Source organism: Onychostruthus taczanowskii, unplaced genomic scaffold, assembly GCF_017590055.1.
Source record: "Onychostruthus taczanowskii isolate IOZ18803 unplaced genomic scaffold, ASM1759005v1 scaffold2, whole genome shotgun sequence".
In the NCBI taxonomy this organism is placed as follows: domain Eukaryota; kingdom Metazoa; phylum Chordata; class Aves; order Passeriformes; family Passeridae; genus Onychostruthus; species Onychostruthus taczanowskii.
Genome location: NW_024499239.1, coordinates 7714183 through 7734613, shown reverse-complemented (window position 1 = coordinate 7734613; position 20431 = coordinate 7714183). Strand labels below are relative to the sequence as shown.

Sequence of the window (20431 nt, the reverse complement as noted above, 5' to 3'; positions counted from 1 at the left end):
AATTCTTTTTCCATGTTGCAGGCTTGATACTGAAATTCTTTGCAGCTGTGGATTTTCATCATGTTTAGATTTTTAAATACCTGTTATGCCAGTTTGTTTGCAGAGCAGCTACTGTTTGCCACTAGAATTAAAATAGGGGTATGATGTTGTAAAAGGAATACTGTTTATGCTTATCTGACATAATTTTCATTGTGGTTTCACTTACTATGGCCTACATTTATCTTCCGGGCTAGCACTCTGTCTCAAAGCTGTAATCTTAAATATACAACATATCTAATGCAGTTCATTGAAACCTGAGAACTAAATTACTTGAAAGCTGTTCTGCATAAATCCCTTGAGCAGAGATTATTAAGTGAATGTGCCCTTGCTGCATATATGGCTACAAAAACTCTTGGCTTTTGTGGGTTTGACAGTCAATAATGAATAATGAGATATTTTTCTCATAGTGACTACTGGAGGATTTGTGCTTCTGTTTTAGTTGAGATGCGGAAATCATTATAAGAGATAATACAGTTTTAATAGATAAACAGGCAAACAGGCAGCTTGTAATCTTCCTGGGTACCTAGTACTGCTGGGTTATGTTCTGGGTGTTTGAGGAGCCCTGAAGCTTCTTAAAGCTTTGAAAAGAATGCAGAGAATATTAACAACATGGGTTTAGGGAACCCTTCAGCAAGCAGGCTGTCTTTCCCCTCTGTGCTGTGTCAAAGCTATCCTATTATTCTTTTTGTTTATTTTCTCTGATGGGTGCCTGGTCTTGCAGTTTTCCTGTAAATAGTGACTATGCAACAGTCTTCTACTCAAAGGTCTTATTAATTTCCTTCCAAATTCCATAAGCCATTGGTACACGGTCCCAGTGATTTTTCTCTTAGATTTACAAACTTATTTATTTCACAAATGGAACAAATATTACAGATTATTCAGAAAAAAGTGTTCCCGTAGCCATGTTTGGATGACGGAGTGGAGTAGCAATCTGCTGGCTGCAGCTGTTCCTGGCATTCTGCTTCGTTACCCTCTTGGAATAATGAGAGAGATGTTTCCTAGAGTGGAATGTAAAGAACATAAGTAAAAACTTCCTAAATGGAGAACTACTTAGCTTTTAAAAATGGAGAAGAAAAATAAAACCTTGCAGTGTTTTGTAATCCTCTTAGGATTCTCTCTGCTCATCAAAAGGTAAAAGAGATTTCTTTCCTCGGGCATGCTGGGCACAGCTGGCTTGCTGTGCCTTTTAATGTTAACACTACAGTCACCCAAACTAGGGGTGCTTTTTTTAAATGGAAATGCCCTAAGATATGATAAAAAAAAAAGGAGTAAAAAAGTGTAAGTGAACAAAATGTACATCAGCTGCCTTTGTTCTGATTCAATCCAGATTTTCCTTGCGGTTTAGCGGCTGTAATGCCAATAGAAAGCCGAGCTTTTGGTTTGGATGTCCAGAGTGGAGGCTTTTAGGTTCTCTGAGAGACAGTGCATCCCTGTAGGGAGCTCTCTGCAGCTCACTGCTGCATGGTAGTGGCCTCTTTCCATTTTGCAGATGGCAAACCTGCATGATAGCTAAGCAACATTTTGGGATGGGAGTGGTAGTCAAGGGTTATTGTAAGCTTTAGGAGCAAACAGGAGCCAGTAATGTCATGAGACAAAGGCCATGTAAGGTCATGTGCAAGGCAAATAGGAAGTTTTACCTGTAAAACTCATTATACAAGCTGACTGCTTGTCGCTAGAGATCAGTCAGGTTTCCATTTCAACTGCTTAGAGAGTTGTTGTACAAGAAAGATGGGAACCATAGGAAAAATCTAGAGTGAAGTAACAAGAATGATGGTCTAAGCAACAGCAATGTACAGTGAAAGATTGGAAAGCTATCTCAGTGTGCAAAGTATCAAGCATGGTGAGGAATTGAAGTAGATTTTCCAAGAGCTTTCTGAGGCTTTAGTTAAGAACAAATCAGATGGAAGTCTGTCAGGAGCAATACAAAGCCTTGCCTTTGGCAAGGAGGAGAGAACAAACCTAGAACACAACCATGCAGCTAGCTTGAGTTACCAAAGAGAATTGCTTGCTCCATGAGCTGTTGCACATAAATCCATACCTAGAAGTAAACTTGAAATGTAAGAAGAGTTGGAAATACCTGATTTTTTCAGGGTTCTATTCTAGATCTAGAAACCTTTGAGGTGCATTGGAAAATTCAGAAGATCTGTATCTTTGCACTGGAAATTCGTTTCAAGGAAAATGCAACTTATTTTTTTTCATTCTTCCCCTGGACATTCTTCTTTGGCTTGTGAAGATGTTGGGGAAGGGGCTGGGTGTATGTGTTGGGATTTTTAGTTTTGTGCCACTGTCAATAGAGATTTTCTTTCAGAAATGATGATGGAAGTTGTTTCTGCTTTCTGCTCATGTGCAACAGGTCCTGCCTTACTGGTGTCTGTAAATATAATTCTAGGCAGTCATCTCCATTCACTGTATTCTCCCAAAAGAAGGTAACAGGAAGAAAGAAGGGCTTTTAAGTTCATGGGAAATCAGAATCTATTTTTAGCTGTTCTTCAGTTTCTTCTGTGAATCTTAATATATATCTGAAAAAATAAGACTAAGATATGTAGAAAATAGCAAGCCATCTTTACTTCCTTTGGTCAGGAAAGCTATTTGGTGTTCTAAGGGTAGAAAATTTTAGATGGTTATGCAGTAGTTACACAAAATATGTCAGTTTTTCTTTACCATTAATCACAAACTTTAATTCTTCTTGTGTTTAATATGAACAGCAACTGAAGCTGTAATGGGCTTTCTTTTATGATTTAAGAATATTTCTTTCAGTGTTTGTGTCCAATAAAGACTGTCTTATTATGCATGAGATGGGAAAGCTGTTTTGAGACATGAGACTAGAAAATAAGTTGTAAGCTACATTTCTAAATCTTTTTATAAAGGCTAAACAATCTTGTCTGAAACGTAGTATTTCAGAGTTTAAAGTCTCTGATCATATAGCCATCTGTATATTAAATGAATAAGTTGTTGCTTTTCATTGTTATTTTGAAATTGGAATGGCAGATGTTCAAGTGTCAGTATGCTTTGTATAAAATCTACAAATGTAACAGGTGAACAGGCATTGAAAGGACCTGGCAGTCTTGAAAGCCAGAGACAGCTGGTGTCCATGGCACCCTTGAGTCTTAGTGATGCCCCCTGCTCCCCAAAGTATATTTTACACTCCTCTCTTAGAAGGTTCAGTGTAAGTGGAAGTAAATTGCATGTAAAAGTGGCACAAAAAGCTGTGATCCTTTTTATGTAATTTTCTCTACATTTTCAGATGTCTCTGAAGTAGAAGGATTTCTGGAAAGGACAGAACAACTCTTTTTTTGCAGAAAGTAACTATATAGTAAATTGCATGTAAAAGTGGCACAAAAAGCTGTGATCCTTTTTATGTAATTTTCTCTACATTTTCAGATGTCTCTGAAATAGAAGGATTTCTGCAAAGGAAAGGACAGAACAACTCTTTTTTGCAGAAAGTAACTATTCCATTAGTTATGGTTGATAAATATTTCATGTTAAGTCAGTCTTTAAAACTCTATAGTAAGTTACTGTATATAATAAATATAATGACTGTAATAATAAAATTACTTAACTGAGAAAAAGACTTCAGGTTTTACAGTAGGTGTGGCAAATGTGGTAGTACCTGAAATTGACTGCATAAAAATAAAAATTATTGCATCCACTTGAGCATAGTGAGACCTGAAGGACTTAGTATTCCATGACGCCTGAATGGTGGAATAGTAAATATGTTGCATTACACTCCTGTAATGCTAGCAGATGAGACTGTGAATTATGTCATCAGTGTGTACATTAAATAGGTTAATTTCAAGATAGTATAAACCAGTAGAGATTACAAGCCTAAGGAAATTATAGGAGCAAAATAACATTAGGTACATGTAAAGAAAAGAAAATTACTAAGGAATAGGTCTGAAAAGGAGAATTTTATGTTGTGATGGTTTCGTGATTTGTCAGAATTCAGATTTAAAACCATAAGGATTTTTTTAAGATTTAAGTATACTACGTTCATCTCAAGGGACTTCAAGATGGTGTGGCAGTTGGAATGAGACACTGTGTGCTAATTAAAATCTCTGTCATTTGGGATGTTTCTCACTTGCATTTTGATGTCGAACACTGCACAGCGAAAGCTCAGCAATAATTATCAAGCTAAAAAATAACTTAATGAGAAAAATCTTCCAGAATTACAAACAATAAGGGAAGAATGGCATGTTTGAATGGTTAGTAACATAGCAAGAAATCTGTGAATGCATCTAGGAACATAATATTTGGGTGCCACAAGTGTACCTCTGACATATTACCAGCACCTATTCTTTGTTCATTGGTATACACTGCTAGAGTACCTTAATACAGTGACTCAGTACTGGAATATACATAAATTTGTGAAACCTAAGGCTGGAAATGCACTTGGACACCATTTCCTTTGTAGATGGACCGTCAGGTCAAACTGTTCCCCACCTATTCTAACAAACCCTTTGCATTTATTTGCAATCTTACGAGCACAATAAGCTGCTTTCTGTTGATTGAATATTGAGGTTTGTTTGTAAGAAGTTGGATGCCCGGTGTTTCACAATTTTCCTCTGGCATTCATGTGTCCTAATCACTTTGTTCAAATCTAAAATGTCACATCTTCCTCACTCACCTTGCTCCTAGCTCTTAAGCAGAGGAAACAGATTTGTGTATTGGTGTGAACATCTGTCTGTGCCATTACCACGGTGATTATAAGAATCTAATTAACTGTTCAGAAATACTCAACTTTCACAGGGTCTGTGGGGCTCTTACTTGGTGTGTCAACTGAAATGGTAATTCAGAGATGTTATTTACGATCAAAATCAAATGAAACTGTGTAAATGTTACAACTTTCCAGACTTGAAGTGTGTAATAATTTCATGTGATTACTTTTGAGGGTTTATTGATGTCTCTGAGCATACTGTGTTTTCCCTTACTAAATTACTGAAGTGTCTTATTCTAAATTCACTTTGAGATCAAGACAAATGGTTAGAACCTAAAATCTTAGAAGTTCCAACTCTGGGACTGTGCTACCTTCAACAGGGTTCTTCCACAGGGGCAAAGAGTAACTTTACAGGACCATTGTGACTACAGAATGCTTTCCTGCTGCCAACAGTCAGGTTGTAGTGAGAGGAAGCCAAGGAGGTATTTTGATTGCACATTCCATAATTAGCCTATCCTTTTTATTATTGTAGTAGTAATTAACTACGTAAATGGTTCAGTTTAATGAAAAACGCAATGTTAAAACTGGTGCAAAGAGACCTAGTGTGTAGAATTCCTTACCTGTTCCGCATGTTTAAAATGTAGGTCGCTGCTCCTGCACGGAGTGCCGGCAGAGGGAGCATCCCCGGGCTGCGGGCCCCGCCCCGCCCCGGGACAGAGCTGCTGGTACCGGCAGTGAGGGAGGATGGCACAGCCTCTTCTGCCCTTGGTTTTTTTCCCCAGATGAAATGAATTGCATTAAATGGGCATGGTGAAATCTGTAGGTCAAGGTACTTTCCAAAAATTTCAGAAAGCATTGTTAATAGGAAAGTCCACATTTAAAACCTTAATTAAGTATATTTACAGAACAGTATTTTAATAACTATAACCTGCAGCAGTTTAAAATTATGTTTTAATGGACTTGAAATCTGTACATGAACTCATATCTTCTATGATAGTACAGCCACAAGGGTCAATACAGGCACGGGATATGGTTAAGGATATTTTGAATTTTCAATTTTAGGGCAGCAGCAATGACTCTAAGAACAGTGTTGTTATCGCTGCAAGCGTTGTTGGCAGCTGCAGAACCAGATGATCCACAAGATGCAGTAGTGGCAAACCAGGTAAGATACTCAGTTGACTGTGATTCTGTAACACGTCTGACATCTTTACTGACTCAGTTTAGGACCCAATGCTTACGAGATAAAAGATTTTTAAATGATGTATTGTAAAATTGCATATTCTAAATGTGAGCTGCTACAGTGTTTTGTGCTCTTTTTGAATTCCAGAGTGAGTATTAGTTACTCTACAATGTCAGGAGGATTTGTTCTTTATTTATATCAGCTTGTGAGAAATGTCAGGAGATAACAGCATAGTTAAATGAATTCCAGTGTAACTGGCCTTGCAAAATCCAAAGCTTCCAGTGTAGGAAAAGCAATATGCTGTCAGTTTTAAATGAGTTTTGTGCTCATTTAAAACTGACAAGTTTTAAATGAGCACAAACCAAGTTTTTAACTTGGTGGTGTTAATTTGATTTGGCTTAGTATGTAACTCTTTTGGATTAATACGAATGTTGTTGAGCATTGTATTTGTTTAATGTCAAAATTTAATAATGGCTTGGGGATAACTGTTTTAATCACTGATTGAATTGCTATCAGTAAAATTTTATAACCAACAAGGTTTGGTTACCTTTCAGACATTAGTGGTAACTTTTAATACCAAAAAAATATCAGTTGGATCTTGGGCCATACGAGGACTGGCATGATTCTGTTTAAAGTGTTGCTGAAGGGTAGAAGCAGTCATTCCTCTGACAATTCTCAAATATGTGTGTGTTTTCCTTTTTACTCTGGGGAGAGTGAAGGGCAGCCTGGCTTCCCCACTGACATAATAAAGGGTGTATTTCAGTTACAGAAAAACAAAGCAAGCTGATGCTGGAAGAACCTTCTATCTCACCTGTATCTTCTCTAAGTCAGAACCCTCCAGGATAGGGTGACAAGGTGTGCACTACTTCCCCTTAAAAGTCAGTGTAGAATGATAGATAAGCTTTTTTTTCCAAGCCTGTCAGGATTCAGGGGTACACGTGGAGCTTAGAGGCAGCCCATTGCACTGTTGGGTATGTGAGAGCTCTTTGCTACCACTGTGCTCAGTAAGTACAGAAGGCTTGCACTGAGGTTGCTCTGAATAAATGTCCCTGAACAGTTCTGTCAGGCTGAATTGCTCTGTCCAGGGAGAAGTGTTGCAAAGGCCAAAAAGGCCACCGGGCATGTCCCTGCACTGGGTTTTTTTTCCAGATGTATGCCCTTGCTGTCACACTCCTTCATTAACAAAAAAAAACCCCAAACTATATATCCTTTTTTACAAAGAGCAAAAATAGTGTTTCCTGTTCTGGCTCTGATGGTAGAATTTTGTGTGGGAATCATAACAGTAGAAGCACTTGAGCTGGTAAGAGTTTTCATGTAAAGAACTCAATGAAACTTTTTAGATGCCAAAGAACAACTTTCCAGGCTGCCCCTTGTATGGGTGTGTGCTGTGTGATTGTGGCATGGCTGATGTTGGGAGGATTCATTTTATCCTGTTTCCTGCAAATACCTGCATGAAAACTATGCTGGGCTTTGGCCCTGAGTTATAGGCATGTGTATGTAAGTAGAAAGTGATTATCATATTTTTGAGGGAGATGTTGGTAAACAACTGCTTTTATCATGTGTTTATTTGGTGTTGGGGTCTCTTTTACCTTGTTTGGGCTTAATTGCTTTTTCCAAGACAAAAATTCACAAGGAATTAATTATTCTCCACACTTGTGCTATTTTATTAAACTGTGTGTTGTCCAAGTAAATGGCAAAAGCTCTTGAGAGAATCCCAGGGAGAATTCCTGTTTGAGTAAGAACAGTATTTTCAGACACCAGCTGTCTGGTGTATTAGTTGCTCTGGTTGCTGGGGTTTTTTTCAGTACAGCAGCATGAACTGCCTCAGATTCTTGATACTGAAACATCAGTGAAAGTTGCCTTTAGGCTTTTCTAAATTCAGAGAGAAACTGGAGTATTTACAGGTACCTAAGTAAAGTAATTCTATTAATAGAACACTGAAAGCTAGTTCTGAGTAAAATGCAATTATGACTAATTTTTTGCACTTCAGCTAGTTGCTTTCCAGGCTTGGCAGTGTTCTCAAAAATATGTAAAAAAAATTAATTGGGGAAAATCTCTTAAGAGCAGAAGAAAATAGTACTTCAGGATGCTACTGGTGTTTAACTTAATCCTCCTTCTTTTTTAATCATTACACCAAAGGACTTCTGTTACAGACCACTGTATTTATAACAGTGGTTTATTTCCAACAATAGATTGCCTCCCATGTTTGTTTTATTGCCATTAATGCCACCAGATAGTAAATAGACAAATTATGACCTGTGGATCAGAATTACAGGGAGGTGGGCAAGGCACACAAAGCAGTGTAGTTGGTGTGGGTTGTTGTAGGAGAGGCAAAATGAAACATGCAGCATTTTACATGCTTTATAGATCTAATTATTACTTTCATGTAATAATGAAATGTCTAAGAATGATAATCAGCCATGTTTCTGTCCTTAAAATGTACCTAAATATTTGAAAAATGTATTTCCTAATATCTTGTCTTATTAAAGTGATGATCTAAGGGAAGAGGTTTTTTTTAAGACAAACTTGATATTGCATACGAAAGTTGTTAAAATGGGAAAATCATGTAACTTTTTTGAGTACAGTTTATGACAAATGACCCACTTTCTTGGCAGCTGAGTTCTTGGCACAACCTAAAAATTCTCTGCAATACAGTCCAGTCTGCTGTTTATTGGAAAATTGGTTAGTGCCGAGATTGGTACAAAATGATACAGTTACATACTGGCATGATTTTTTTTTTCCTGGTAAATAATAGCTTCCATGAAGAGTTGCAGCTCCCTAGCTTTTGTAACTGGCTCAGCCATTTTTCAGCCCTTCTTCTGTCACCTGTGTGATTAAGATCCTCATTCTCAGGAAGAAGCTTAGTAGTAGAATATTGGCCTGGACTGAAAAACTGCAGGCCTACTTGCAGTGTGTAAAACAATATATATTTTTAAGTGGTTAGAGAAATGCATTAGAGTAGTACATAGTGCCATGTTCAGGAGATGTTAACACAGGGAGGAGAATTTGTACTCTCTTGCACTGAATATTAAGCTGTGCTAAATGTAGCTCCTTTGCTTTGATCTGTGCAATTGAGAGCAGTACCTGGTTGCACACATCAAATACCAATAGTGCATAATTTAACCTGAAGGAAAGCTCATTATATCAAATGCTTGCATAGGTTTGCTCTTTGTGTAATCCTCACCTCTAAATTTGCTTCAAGAATAGCAGCATGGTCAGTATGAAACATTGTGGAAGATATCATAGGAAGAATGATGGGTTGCAATCTGCCATATTGTCTTGCTGTTTGGTTGGATTGCTGAGTTGATTTAACCTTCTGCTTTTCCCCCTCTCTCTTTTGTGTAGTACAAACAAAATCCAGAAATGTTTAAACAGACAGCTCGGCTTTGGGCACATGTGTATGCTGGGGCACCAGTTTCTAGTCCAGAATACACCAAAAAAATAGAAAACCTCTGTGCTATGGGCTTTGATAGGGTAAGTACAAATAACTTAAATATTTTCAGTAAGGACAGGGCAGCTTTATGTGTATAAATACAGCGAATCATCAGTATCATCAGAATCTACTAAAGTAGATTCTCTCTTTCATGACATTGTGTAGGTCCAATTATTCTATTTTGCTAATTATTTTTAAGAATTTGAGTTTTAAAATACTACATTATGGATAATTCTTTTGAGCTCCCCCTGCCTTTTTGAAACAATTCTTCTATCAATTATTAGTTGGGATTTAAGAAATGGTAAACTAATGCGTTTTGATTTTCTGTGAACTTTTCATTTCACTTCCTGGAACTGCAGGTTCACACACTGAAAATATTATTGCTTTTGTTTTCTCATTGCAGAATGCAGTAATAGTGGCCTTGTCTTCAAAATCATGGGATGTAGAGACTGCAACAGAATTACTCCTGAGTAACTGAGCCATATAGAGAGAGCTGCTTCTGTAGTCCAGCTTGCCCCTTCTGGAGGAGCATCACCATCTGTTATTCCTAGGATTCTATATAGATTCTCTTTCAAAACTGGCACTCTTGCCTGATGATGCTATCTAGGCACTATTGGAGACTGAAAAAAAAGCGCTCTGTAAATAAAGCTAATTAAACGTCTGTGTAAATTTAAAAAGGGGAAATACTTTAATTTTTTTTCTTACTAAATATTGTAAAAATTCTTTGAGCTCAGCTAAGATAATGGGGGAAAACTATGCCTACTTTAGTGTTTAGCAGTGTGACAAAGACTAGCAGGAACTTGCTTCAGGATTTTGATTTAGTAATTCAGAAAGCAACATTTTGAGTGTTAGTCATCAAAATTGTTGGTGCCACTCATCACAGTTATCTTACTGTTTTTAACATGGATCCTATGTGCCTGTGGATTGACCTATATTTGCATGCTTGTACTTAATAGACATATTAGGTAGGGTCGCTGAAGAGAGCACCATTGAAATACTCAATTGCTTTTGTAACTTTTTTCCTGACAGACTTTCAAGACTTACCCAAAGTTCTAAATGGTGACCTATTCAGAACCATTTTCTTTCTAGCTTATTAATTGGGAATACTGATTCTCCTCTCCCTTACATCATACTGTTGATTATGTTTCATCATCTGTGGGTATTATGTGTGCCATTGCAGTAGTCTAGGCTCCCCTTTAAAAATATATATTTTGAATTATCAGTAGTGATTTTCATCCATCATATTTTCTACACAATCATGTAAGGAGTATGTCTCAATACAGCACAAAAAGAATGGAGCTGGTTTCATTTCCCTTTTTTTTTTTTTTTGTCTTAAATAGCTGTAAAGTGTTCTTCAGTACACTCTGGATAATATGATTTCACAGGCTTTGAAGGAGAGCACAGCTGATTCTCCAGGGTACTGAGAATGGAAAAAAAAAAATTTTTTGAGTACTTGATATGATGCAATCAGCTGTTTTTTGCAGCAGTTTTCTAGCTTTATTTTGGGCTTCAGTTTAAGGATTGCTTACCAGGTACTTTAAAATTCATCCTTGCTTGCATTTTTCTCTGGTTAACACATGGAGGCTGTGTTGGTGTTTTTGCTGTACATACTTCAGCTGCCCTTAGAAGTAGAAGTGTGTTCTCAATTTAGCTTCTTTTGATTGATGTTTCTGATAAACGAGAACTGAAATCTTACCTTGGCTTGTACATACAGTCAGTCTTTTTATTTGTATTAAAATGACATTTCATCCTGAGTGCAAAAGCTTGAAAATTATTAGTCTTGCAACTTCAAACACTAGTACATCTATTTAAAGAGAGCTGTAATGTCTTTGTGAATATGATGCTAACTTTTGAGAGTATATCTGACAAGGAAGTTCAGAGAAATCCTGAGAATAGAAAGTGGGGATTGTGGATAATGGAGTACTGTATCAGTCATCTTTTCTATTACTCTTTTGTTTTGTTCTGGTTTGGTTTTTTCTTTTCTCCTGGGCTGTGGATTAATGGGGTGGGGAAATGTATGCCTGCTTGGGGTTTTTCTAGAGCTGTGAAGTACAAATTGAAATGTTTTTGCACTTCATGGTCTGTTTATAACTCATACTAGATGAAATCAGGATCATTATGGTATCTGGTAAATACCTGCAGCATAGTAGTAGGGGAGCAAAACCAGAAAACAGAGCTGTCAAGACCTGGCTAGTTCTGGGATGTTCCCTGTGCTGCTCTGTCTGATGTGTCCAAACTTAAAACAGGGCACAGACAGCAAATACTTCGAACTCATACCAGTGCAATACTAAACGCATTTGCTTAGTCTTTATACTTACTGCTTTTTAAGGTGTAGTCAGTGATCAGTTTTCTTGGGTTTTCTTGAGTTAGTGTAAATCATTTGCAATGATGCCAAAGGAAATGAGTTGTTTTGACTTTCCTTATATTTATTTATTTTTTTTAACAAGAAGCTGCTACTGTTCAGCTGGTTTGCTAAGTGAAAACCAGCGACGGTAGGAAACTGGCAAAACGCTACTTGTGTTAATCTCAAGTTGCTGTCTTTTCTGTTATACAGGCTAAGAACTTCTTGATTACATCAACACCTTTTTTTTTTTACCCTGGTGGTAAATATGAATTGCTGACTACTTCCCCTTGTTCTTCGCTGCTATTTATCAAAAGAAAGAACTTGGAAATCATTGTCGGGGACATAAAACTTCTCAGTAACGGGCTTCTGAACGTGTCTTTCGATAAGACCGGTCTCCTAAGAACAGCAGGCTTCTCCAACAGTATGTAAAGTGATAAAGGAAGCTAGGGAAAGGGGGAGAGGGGAAAAGAGGCTCTTAGGTGAGCACGGTCACCTCTGAAAGAATGCCCTGTTAAGTTTTACTTCTCTCATGAAGTTACCTCATTCTCTTCTCTACTGCAAACACTTGTCTTCCCCTTCCCCCTTATGTATAAATGTTGGATTCTGGATTTTGCCCTCCATCCATGTGCTTGGTAGCTTAGTGCTAGCTCAGGTGCTGGCAGGAAGCTACTCAGAAGTGAGCTGGGAAGGAAACATGACCCAGCATTAAGGAGACACCTTTGGTCTGAAGTCCCTGTGAATTTTGACATGTTACTCCTTTATAAGGAATGTTTTTGTATTCTTGGTAATTATCAGAGTTGAATATAGGGATAATGTTGTACAAGGCTAGCTTAACTGCAGCTGGGGCTGAGCCCTAGGAATTTTGCTGTTAGTGTTCAGCTTATCATTGTGAGACATTGTACATACCAATGGTAGTTCTGTTTCTGTATCACTGAACACCGCTATATTCAGGGCCCTGTGCATTCCCAGAGGGGAGTTGCCCTGCAGCCCACTCCAGCTGTGGACTCAGGCTGCATTGACTGCTCCTTGCAACAGGAACATGAACCACGGGTACAGTGGCTAAGTACAAATAAATCCTGCATTGTCTTCCTGTGTTGTGCCAGAAGACAGCTTGAAGCAGCCATTTTGAAGTCTAAATGGCCCCGTTTTTCTAAACAAGGTATTGGTAATAACACTTACGGATTACCAGAGCATCCATTGGATTTCACTGCTGAACATTTTAACATGCATCCAGCAGAGTGGTTTATCCTATCTTACCTAGTTTCTCCAAGAGCAAAGTACAGCTTTGTTCAGAGGTAGAGAAATGCCCTTTCCTGTTGCCAAAAGCCTCCGTTTTCCCATGAGTACCAAAAGTCCTGACTGTATTCCACCCCCTTGCCAAATTCACAGCTTCCTCCCATTCCTTCTGTGAACAAACTGTGTTCTCAGTGTGACAAATTGGTGCATTTTGGAGACAAAAACCTTAGGAACATATCCTGGAAGGATGCATCATTCAGTGCATTCTGCATACTCCAAACTTTTTTTTTTACTATTTTGTTTAAAGCTTGCAACAGAGTACATGGGGCCTTGACTATAATTGGTTCGGTAGTATTTATGAGCAATTAGGTACTACTGGTGTATGAATATGTCTTAGTTTTTTTCTAATTATCACTGTATTCAACTGTTTTCCATGTAAATTAGTATTGGAACACTGACTGTAAGGAATATAGAATTTTTTTTTGTTATCTGAAAGGAGGAATTAAATAGCCAGAAAGAATCTTACCTTGTAACACCAAATCTGCATTAGATGGTGTGGGTAACAGAAGCATTTAAACTATGCAAATTTAAGCCTAACAGCTGTGACTCAGACTAGGCACTTCAGAGCTTATGTCATTTGGGAAGGGAGAAGGGGAGTGGGGGGAAATCAAAACAGATTCAAGTGAGTTCTTGTTTACTGCATTGGTCATGCACTGTGTCGGGAAGTTCCGTTTTTAGTGCAGGGGAAGTTGACTGTGCATGTCCCTTGTTCCCTTCTGAAACATCACCAAAAGCTGGCTTAGACTTGGAGGCTTGCCTGAAGTGGGAAATGTTAAGTTATTTAGCAAATAAATTGGTTCACTTAAATGCTAATGAGCAGAGGCAATGAGAAGATGAGGTATCCTCCCCTGCTCTGTTTTGTTGATGGAGCGGGGACACTGATTTGTGACCGGGTGCTTAGTTTTGTATGGTTTTGATGAGCAGCTGGCTCAACAAGAGATAGCAAAAGTGCATTTCATCAGCATCTGTTGCATCATGGAACTAAAGCATGAAAGTCAAGGTGCTTGAAAGTCAAGCCTCGTCTGGGAAGACCAAATAAATATTTTCAGTGTTACCATCCTCGTTTTCCAGGCACAGCTTTCTCCTAGGGCTAGGCAAAGGGGCAATCACTTCTTTCTTGCTAGTTTTCTTATCTGTTCCAAACCTATCTGTGAATAATGTAGGTAGCCCTTCCTGCTTGTGGTGTTTGTATCATCAGCTGATCCATCATCAGACTCACAAGACCAACTGTCGTCAACGCATTTGGCTTCTGGCTTGGTTATTCCAGCTGCAGTGCTCTGTTGGCAGCAACCTGACTTTGGATTTGTTCTGACTGGACAAACCCTTGTGAATCACTTGCCCTGTACTGTGCTGTGCTGTTGGAGCTGTGCTGGTACCTGCTTTGGAGGCATGGAAGTGGCTCCGGGCTCGCTCGTGGTGCTGAGCCCTTCATCGGTGATGTAAGTTCAGATCACGGCTCGACAGACAAGGACCCGTACTGTGACCGTGCTGTGCTGGTCTGGGGTACGACCTGCAGTGTCTGAAGAAGGCTGCCATCCTAGGAATGCCGATGTCAACTGCTGAAGAGCCCTGCTTTTCACTTACCTTTTCCATCCTAAATTCTGACTTTTCTAGTAAATCAATATTTACCTATAAGTACTGCAGGAGGTTGGTTCCTGAGCACCAGACTTCCTGTGGAGGCAGAACAGGGGTGGGGAGGCTGGAATGCAGCATCAGTGTTTTTTGTCTTGAAAATAAAAGCTACACAAACACTTTTGTAAACAAATGATTTTTTAAATAAATACACATTTTAAAAGATGTTGATTTTTCACTGGGAATGCTTAACAATAAATGCATGTTTCCCTGAAAACAGTTTTCATTTTATTTCTGGCAATACAGATTGTTCTAAGATTACAGGGTCTACTGCCTCCATGTCAGTAACGAGAGAGAAAGGAATGATCCGTTTTCATGGTGCACATTAAACATTTTTGACGAAGAAAATTGTGTAAATAGAGGTTGTATAATGGAAGCGTGTGCTATTTCAACCAGGACTGCCTCACATGACGGCCTGACCATCCTCACCACCTCTTGTCTCCTGCCAAAGGCTGCATTTGAAGAAACACAGCCGCTAACACAGAGGAAAAGTTCTCTCTGGATTTGTTCACGTCGTCTTTGTACATTTTAATCGGTGTACCTCAAAGTGCAGTTGGTTCATGCACAGGGAGGCGACAGCCTGGTGGCTAATGGCACTGCCCTGCCGCTCAGCTCTAAAAGAACCTAGGAGGGATGATGACTTTGGATTTACTACCAGTACAAACTTCACATTTTTGGCATTTGTCAGCGCTTGTTAAATAGAGTAAAGCAATTTGAAGACCGTGGCTGCACACCTGAAGCAAGGAGCAGAGTTTGCTGTGGAGCTGGTTGTAATACTGTGTTTCAGATCTGCGTCCCAGCTTCAGGTGCGTTTGTCCCTGGGCAAGTTTTGCAGGTTTCTGGGCAGGCTTTGCCAGCTGGGATAGTGCTGCACTGTTTTATGGTGTAAGATGTTGTTTGGGTTTTTTGTTTAATTTTACTGTCAGCAGGAGCTGTGTTGTATTGTAGTACCTCATTCTTTAACAGGGGTGAGGGAGAGGGAGCACTCCCCAGTCCCTCTCCTGCAGGTCTTAGCCTGACATTGATTCAGAGTAAAAAAAGTCCAATTTCCCCAGTTTGTGTAGTTAGACACTGACATGAGTAACTGAGAGCTGCTTTATACTGAAATATTTGTGAAGTTGTCCAACAGCCTTGTCATTTCTTCCAGCGCCCCAAAACTGGAAGCGAGTTCACAGCTGAAATGGACTGATGGTGCTTGCTAGCTTGACTTGTCCTGTACTTAGTTTTCTGTTTCAGTGGCTGTAATACTGACACATTTGGCTCTCAGACGGGTAACTGATACCTCCAAAACAGCAAATCCAGGATTTTAAATTGTTTTTAAGGTCAAGTCTGGATCTGGAGCACCCGTGTCTGATATAATGTCAAATAAATTACATTGCTTCACTTAGTGGCTGCTTTGTGTTGAAATGCATTAATACTTTAGGTGGGTTTATGACAGCCTGGAATAAAATAAAGGGTAAAAAGCTGGGCTGGTGAGGAAAATATGGGGGGGAGGGGGAGATGGGTGAGAATCTGTTTGTGGTGATGATACCTGCACCAGCAGACCCCTTTAGCACCCCAAGTCCTCCACGTGCAGCTGCCTTTGCGTGCAAATGGCGCAGGGCACAGCCTTGTGGCCCCCTGCACCTCTAGTGGGTGGGGAGGGGACAGTGCCATGGCCTCTTCCCTTCGGCTTTCCCAAAAGCTCTTCTCACAACTGGCAGTTTAAAAACATCACGATGGTGAACAGTCAAAGTTCCTGCTGACCCTGAGAGGTTTGGGAAGTTCCTGCAGCTGAGCCACATTACTGGACCAGAGCAAAGCTGCCTATCCCCATTTTTGTACTTCCACCTGCTGCCCAGGCACAGAGGTGGGTAGGAGGGTGCCTTTATTGGAGGAACATTTTGCTGGTTATAGCCTCCTAAAATAGGAGCCAGTTATGCACCAAGACAGATTTTGGTTCAAAAGCAGAATTGGATGGTCCCATTTCACACTGCAGTCAGTCATAACAAAGAGTGGGCACTGGAAATCCTGTAACTGCCACAGCTTTAAATTTCCATCAACACGAGGCTGGAGTACAAACACCAAACACAAAGTGGGTCCCAGGTGTTTCTGGAAGTGGTGGCCATCACATCTTCACCTTGCTGAAAGAAACTGTTGGGTGTGAAGTGTAGAAAGTGGCTTAAAGGATCCCAAGCTGTCAGTGCAAATGGAATGAAGACATCTGATGGGTTGGTTTTTTACTGTTAGATGCAAGAAATGAATCCTGTGTATGAGCAACCTGCTGGGATGGGGCTTGCTCACTCTTTGCTTCTCATATATGTTGCCCACTATATCTTATTCCACATTCCAGTCCTTTAAATGGTCTGAACCACATTGGGTCACACTGGGATAAAGTGTCTCCAGGCAATGCTTATCAGGAGAGAGAACTATTTGGAAGAAAACATGTATGAACAAAGTAGTTACCAAAAGTTCACTGGGTCAGACAATGCTGAGGCAGAGAGAGAAAAAACAAAGCACTAACCAACCCCTAACATTTCTTAAAAAATAAAGAGGGAAAGTAATTCTTTGTAATGTTTGTGTCCCATTCTTTTCATCTGTGAATGGTTCTCATCTATGAGGAATTCAGGAAGGGGAAAGACAGAGTCCTGAACCTGAGGAGGAAAAACCCAGGCACCAGTACAAGCTGGGACAACTGTAAAGCAGCTTGGCAAGAAAAGGACCTGGGGGTTTGGGATCTGGACCAAGCTGAACATGAGCCACCAACCTGTGCTCGTGGCAAAGGCAGCAAACTGTATCCTGGGCTGCACGAGGCAGTGTCAGCAGCAGGCTGAGGGAGGTCATCCTGCCTCCCTGCACAGCCACAGCCAGCAGCAGTGGCAGGCCCTGCTCTGCTGGGATGGGCTGGAGGGAGCCAGCTGTCCACACTGAGACTGTGTGTGTACTCAGGGGGCCTGGGTCTGTTAGATGGGGCTGAAAAAGAAGCAAAGAGACACAACAGGGACCACATCCTGCAAGAGTGAAATGACAAAGCACTCTTAATAGCAAAAAGGTTAAAAACCCCACCATCAACCCAAAAGAAGAAACAACCTATGTTTTGGCGTAAAGGTGTTTTGGAAAGAAAGCAGCTCAGTGATGCAGAATCAAACGACATTCTGCTGTCATCTTGGCCAACTGCTTTGGGCAGCTTCCAAAACCACCCTCATGAAAGAATGCGTGCAAGGGAAATGCTTAGAGCAGGAACCCTGCTCTGCTGCCCTGGCATGTGGTGCAGCTCCCATGTAGCACCAGGAAGGGGCTTGGACACAGCAGGGTAAGTGGTCTTCTGGAGGAGAAACTCCTTACCATTTCATGGCTGAAGAGTGACCAAACGAAAATTGACTTGAGCTCTTGAGATCTGAGGAAGTTGGCAAATCTGTCTTAGTAAATTTAACAGAAGGCCCTGTGCCTCTGAATGTAGCTCTGGGGATAGAGGTGCCCTCAAAGATGGCCAAACAGCCCCACATCCATAGTGGTTCCAGAGGAAAACAGTGTGCTGATCAGACACAACATGCTTGGGGAAAGTGTGCAAGGAGATGGAGTGAGGCAGTGGGGAGGAAGGGGTGCCAGCACTGGCAGGGCCCATCCCCCTCTCCACAGGCACAAGAAAAGCTCCAAGAGCAGAAGCCTCCAGCCACCCTGGGGGGTGATGAGTCAAGGGGTAGATGCAGCGATGGGTGTTTTGCTGTGACCAGTCACCTACAAGGGATGTGATCTCAGGTTGGTATTAATTGGTTGGGAAAAATTTTGGCCTGGAAATAGGAAACTTTTCCAATTTCCATTCATTTCTCTAAGGATGTACCTCTGGCTCTATTTCCTGTTTAGGTATTCACACACATTGATACACTCTGAAGGATTATCTGACCAGGAAGGTATCTGTAACTTGAAGAGCCAGAGATACCACCACATCTACCTCATGGTAAAACACACCAGGACTTCTGTGAATGCCACCATGCTCTGCTATGTGCAGTCTGTGAGGGTTTGTGTTGGAACTAGAAAGGATTAAAAATGTACCCTGTTTCTGCATGGGAGGATGCTGGATCTCCTGCCATGTCCTGTGATAGTCCAGAGGAGACTGATGGCTCAGACCTCTGCCATCAGCATAAAACCCAGCTTGTTTCTGGTTTGGGGACAGAAACTAGGGCACGCCGTGACTCCACACTTGCTTTACAGCCATTGGACCCAACACCAAATAAACAGCCATAATCACCTTCCACCATCTCTTCCTTCAAGAGCTCTGGTGCATCAGAGCTAACACATCAATTCCTGCTTCCAGGGCAATGAGAGAATTAAATGCCTGAATGAAGAAGCAGAACATGTATTTCTTGTTCTGGAGCATGCCCAGCTTGCAGCATTATGAACATACATCTGAACTCTTGAGGCTGGCAGGGTTACAGGAGGATGCTCAGTCTTCCAGAGCTATTTGGTCAGGCTTTCTGCCTGAGCTGGCACATTGCTGAGACTACACAGCCGCCAGCATGACCTAAGTGAGTTACAAACTGGCTTGGATAACCTCTGTGAAAACCTCCCAGTGAAAAGCAGATGTTCTCCTCATGGCTGTCTCTCCTCACCAAGCAACACAAGACCCAACTACACCATCCACTTGCGTTGCCCATAGAGGTCTTGGTTTTGCTGACCATGGATAGAGCCGCACAGTTGGCAATGACTCCACCAGGTTCAAAGCTGAATGGCTCCTTAGTCATTTCTTGCAAAGCTGAAGGGGTCACCATGAGCCTGACTTCCTCGTGCTGGCCCAGCCACTGCAGGCCGAGAGTCCTGCTAAAAGCATCAGGACTTTACCTAGGCAGAGAGAAGATGCTCTGTTGCAAGTCAGAAAGGTCCTTCCAACAGAGGAACAGGAGGATTTGTTCCAATGGTATGACTGCCCTCTGCCTGGTATGACACCAGGGCTCTGAGGAACACGCTCACACATCCTCCAGCCCGTGTGGTGCTGAGCGGGTTGGGCCGCAGAGCAGGGGCTGCGCCGGCGGCTTGCTCGGCCGGAGGGGGCAGGAGGTCTGAACTGCAACAAGCCTTTGGCTGTGGTCCACTCATCTCTTTTCAAGCAGGTGCACATGCTAAAATCTTGCTTGTCTCCTTTCAGACTGCAAAAAATAGGGCTGGGAAGCTCCCCCTAGTCAGAGATGTTCCCATTCTGAATCTAAAGTATACTAGGGAGTGATTTGTGGAAGTAGTCATCCCGTGGCTCACCACATTGACTTGGTGCTAAGGAATCTCTGATGGGAGTACTGGGTCATTCACCTGCTTTGGTCTCTCATTTAGAAATAAAAGGACATCCTGGATGCACTCTCCTGACTCAGGCTGTGCAGCTAGGAAGGGACAGGTTGTCAGCAACCACTTCCAAGTTCTGCTTCTGAGGAAGTTCTGTCTTGTTTTCTGTCTTTGAGGAACTGAGGCAAATCAATCCACAGAATGTGCAGATTAAAAACTCTTCAGGAATGGAAGCTACTGTTGGTCTTTGAAGTTTAAGAGTATTTTATAGTATTGCCTGAACTTCCTTCTGGCCATACGCAGGGTATTCGTCAGAATGATGATTCCCTCCTGTCAGGAATTCAAGCAGGGGAAGCCTTCAAGGGACACAGACTACTGCTGTACAGGACACTGCTCTCCCTGCTTTTGAACACCTTGCTGCTCCCTGTGCAAATCTGTTCCTGCAGGCAGACACAGTGCCCTGGGCTGAGACCAGCCACTCTGTGACTAATGCTTGGTTATCAGCTCAGCGCACCTGCAGCCAGGCTGGCAAGCAGCCTTCACAGCCCAGCTTCTTTAGCTTGGGCTATTTCCCTGAGATTTGATTTTCAGGCACAAACAGAA

At 41.1% G+C, this 20431-nt stretch overlaps 1 protein-coding gene across 3 annotated transcripts in view; it reads left to right on the top strand.

Annotated features, from left to right (window-relative positions):
- UBE2K (ubiquitin conjugating enzyme E2 K) overlaps nucleotides 1–9982 on the top strand; it is a 38680-nt gene extending 28698 nt beyond the window's left edge. For all 3 annotated transcript variants that reach the window (XM_041403172.1, XM_041403171.1, XM_041403170.1), the window contains 3 exons: nucleotides 5756–5855; nucleotides 9219–9347; nucleotides 9710–9982. In XM_041403172.1, the coding sequence (XP_041259106.1) occupies nucleotides 5766–5855; nucleotides 9219–9347; nucleotides 9710–9784 (294 nt within the window). In that variant the 5' untranslated portion in view covers nucleotides 5756–5765 and the 3' untranslated portion in view covers nucleotides 9785–9982. The remainder of the gene's footprint in view (nucleotides 1–5755; nucleotides 5856–9218; nucleotides 9348–9709) is intronic.
- Nucleotides 9983–20431: the final 10449 nt, after the last annotated feature.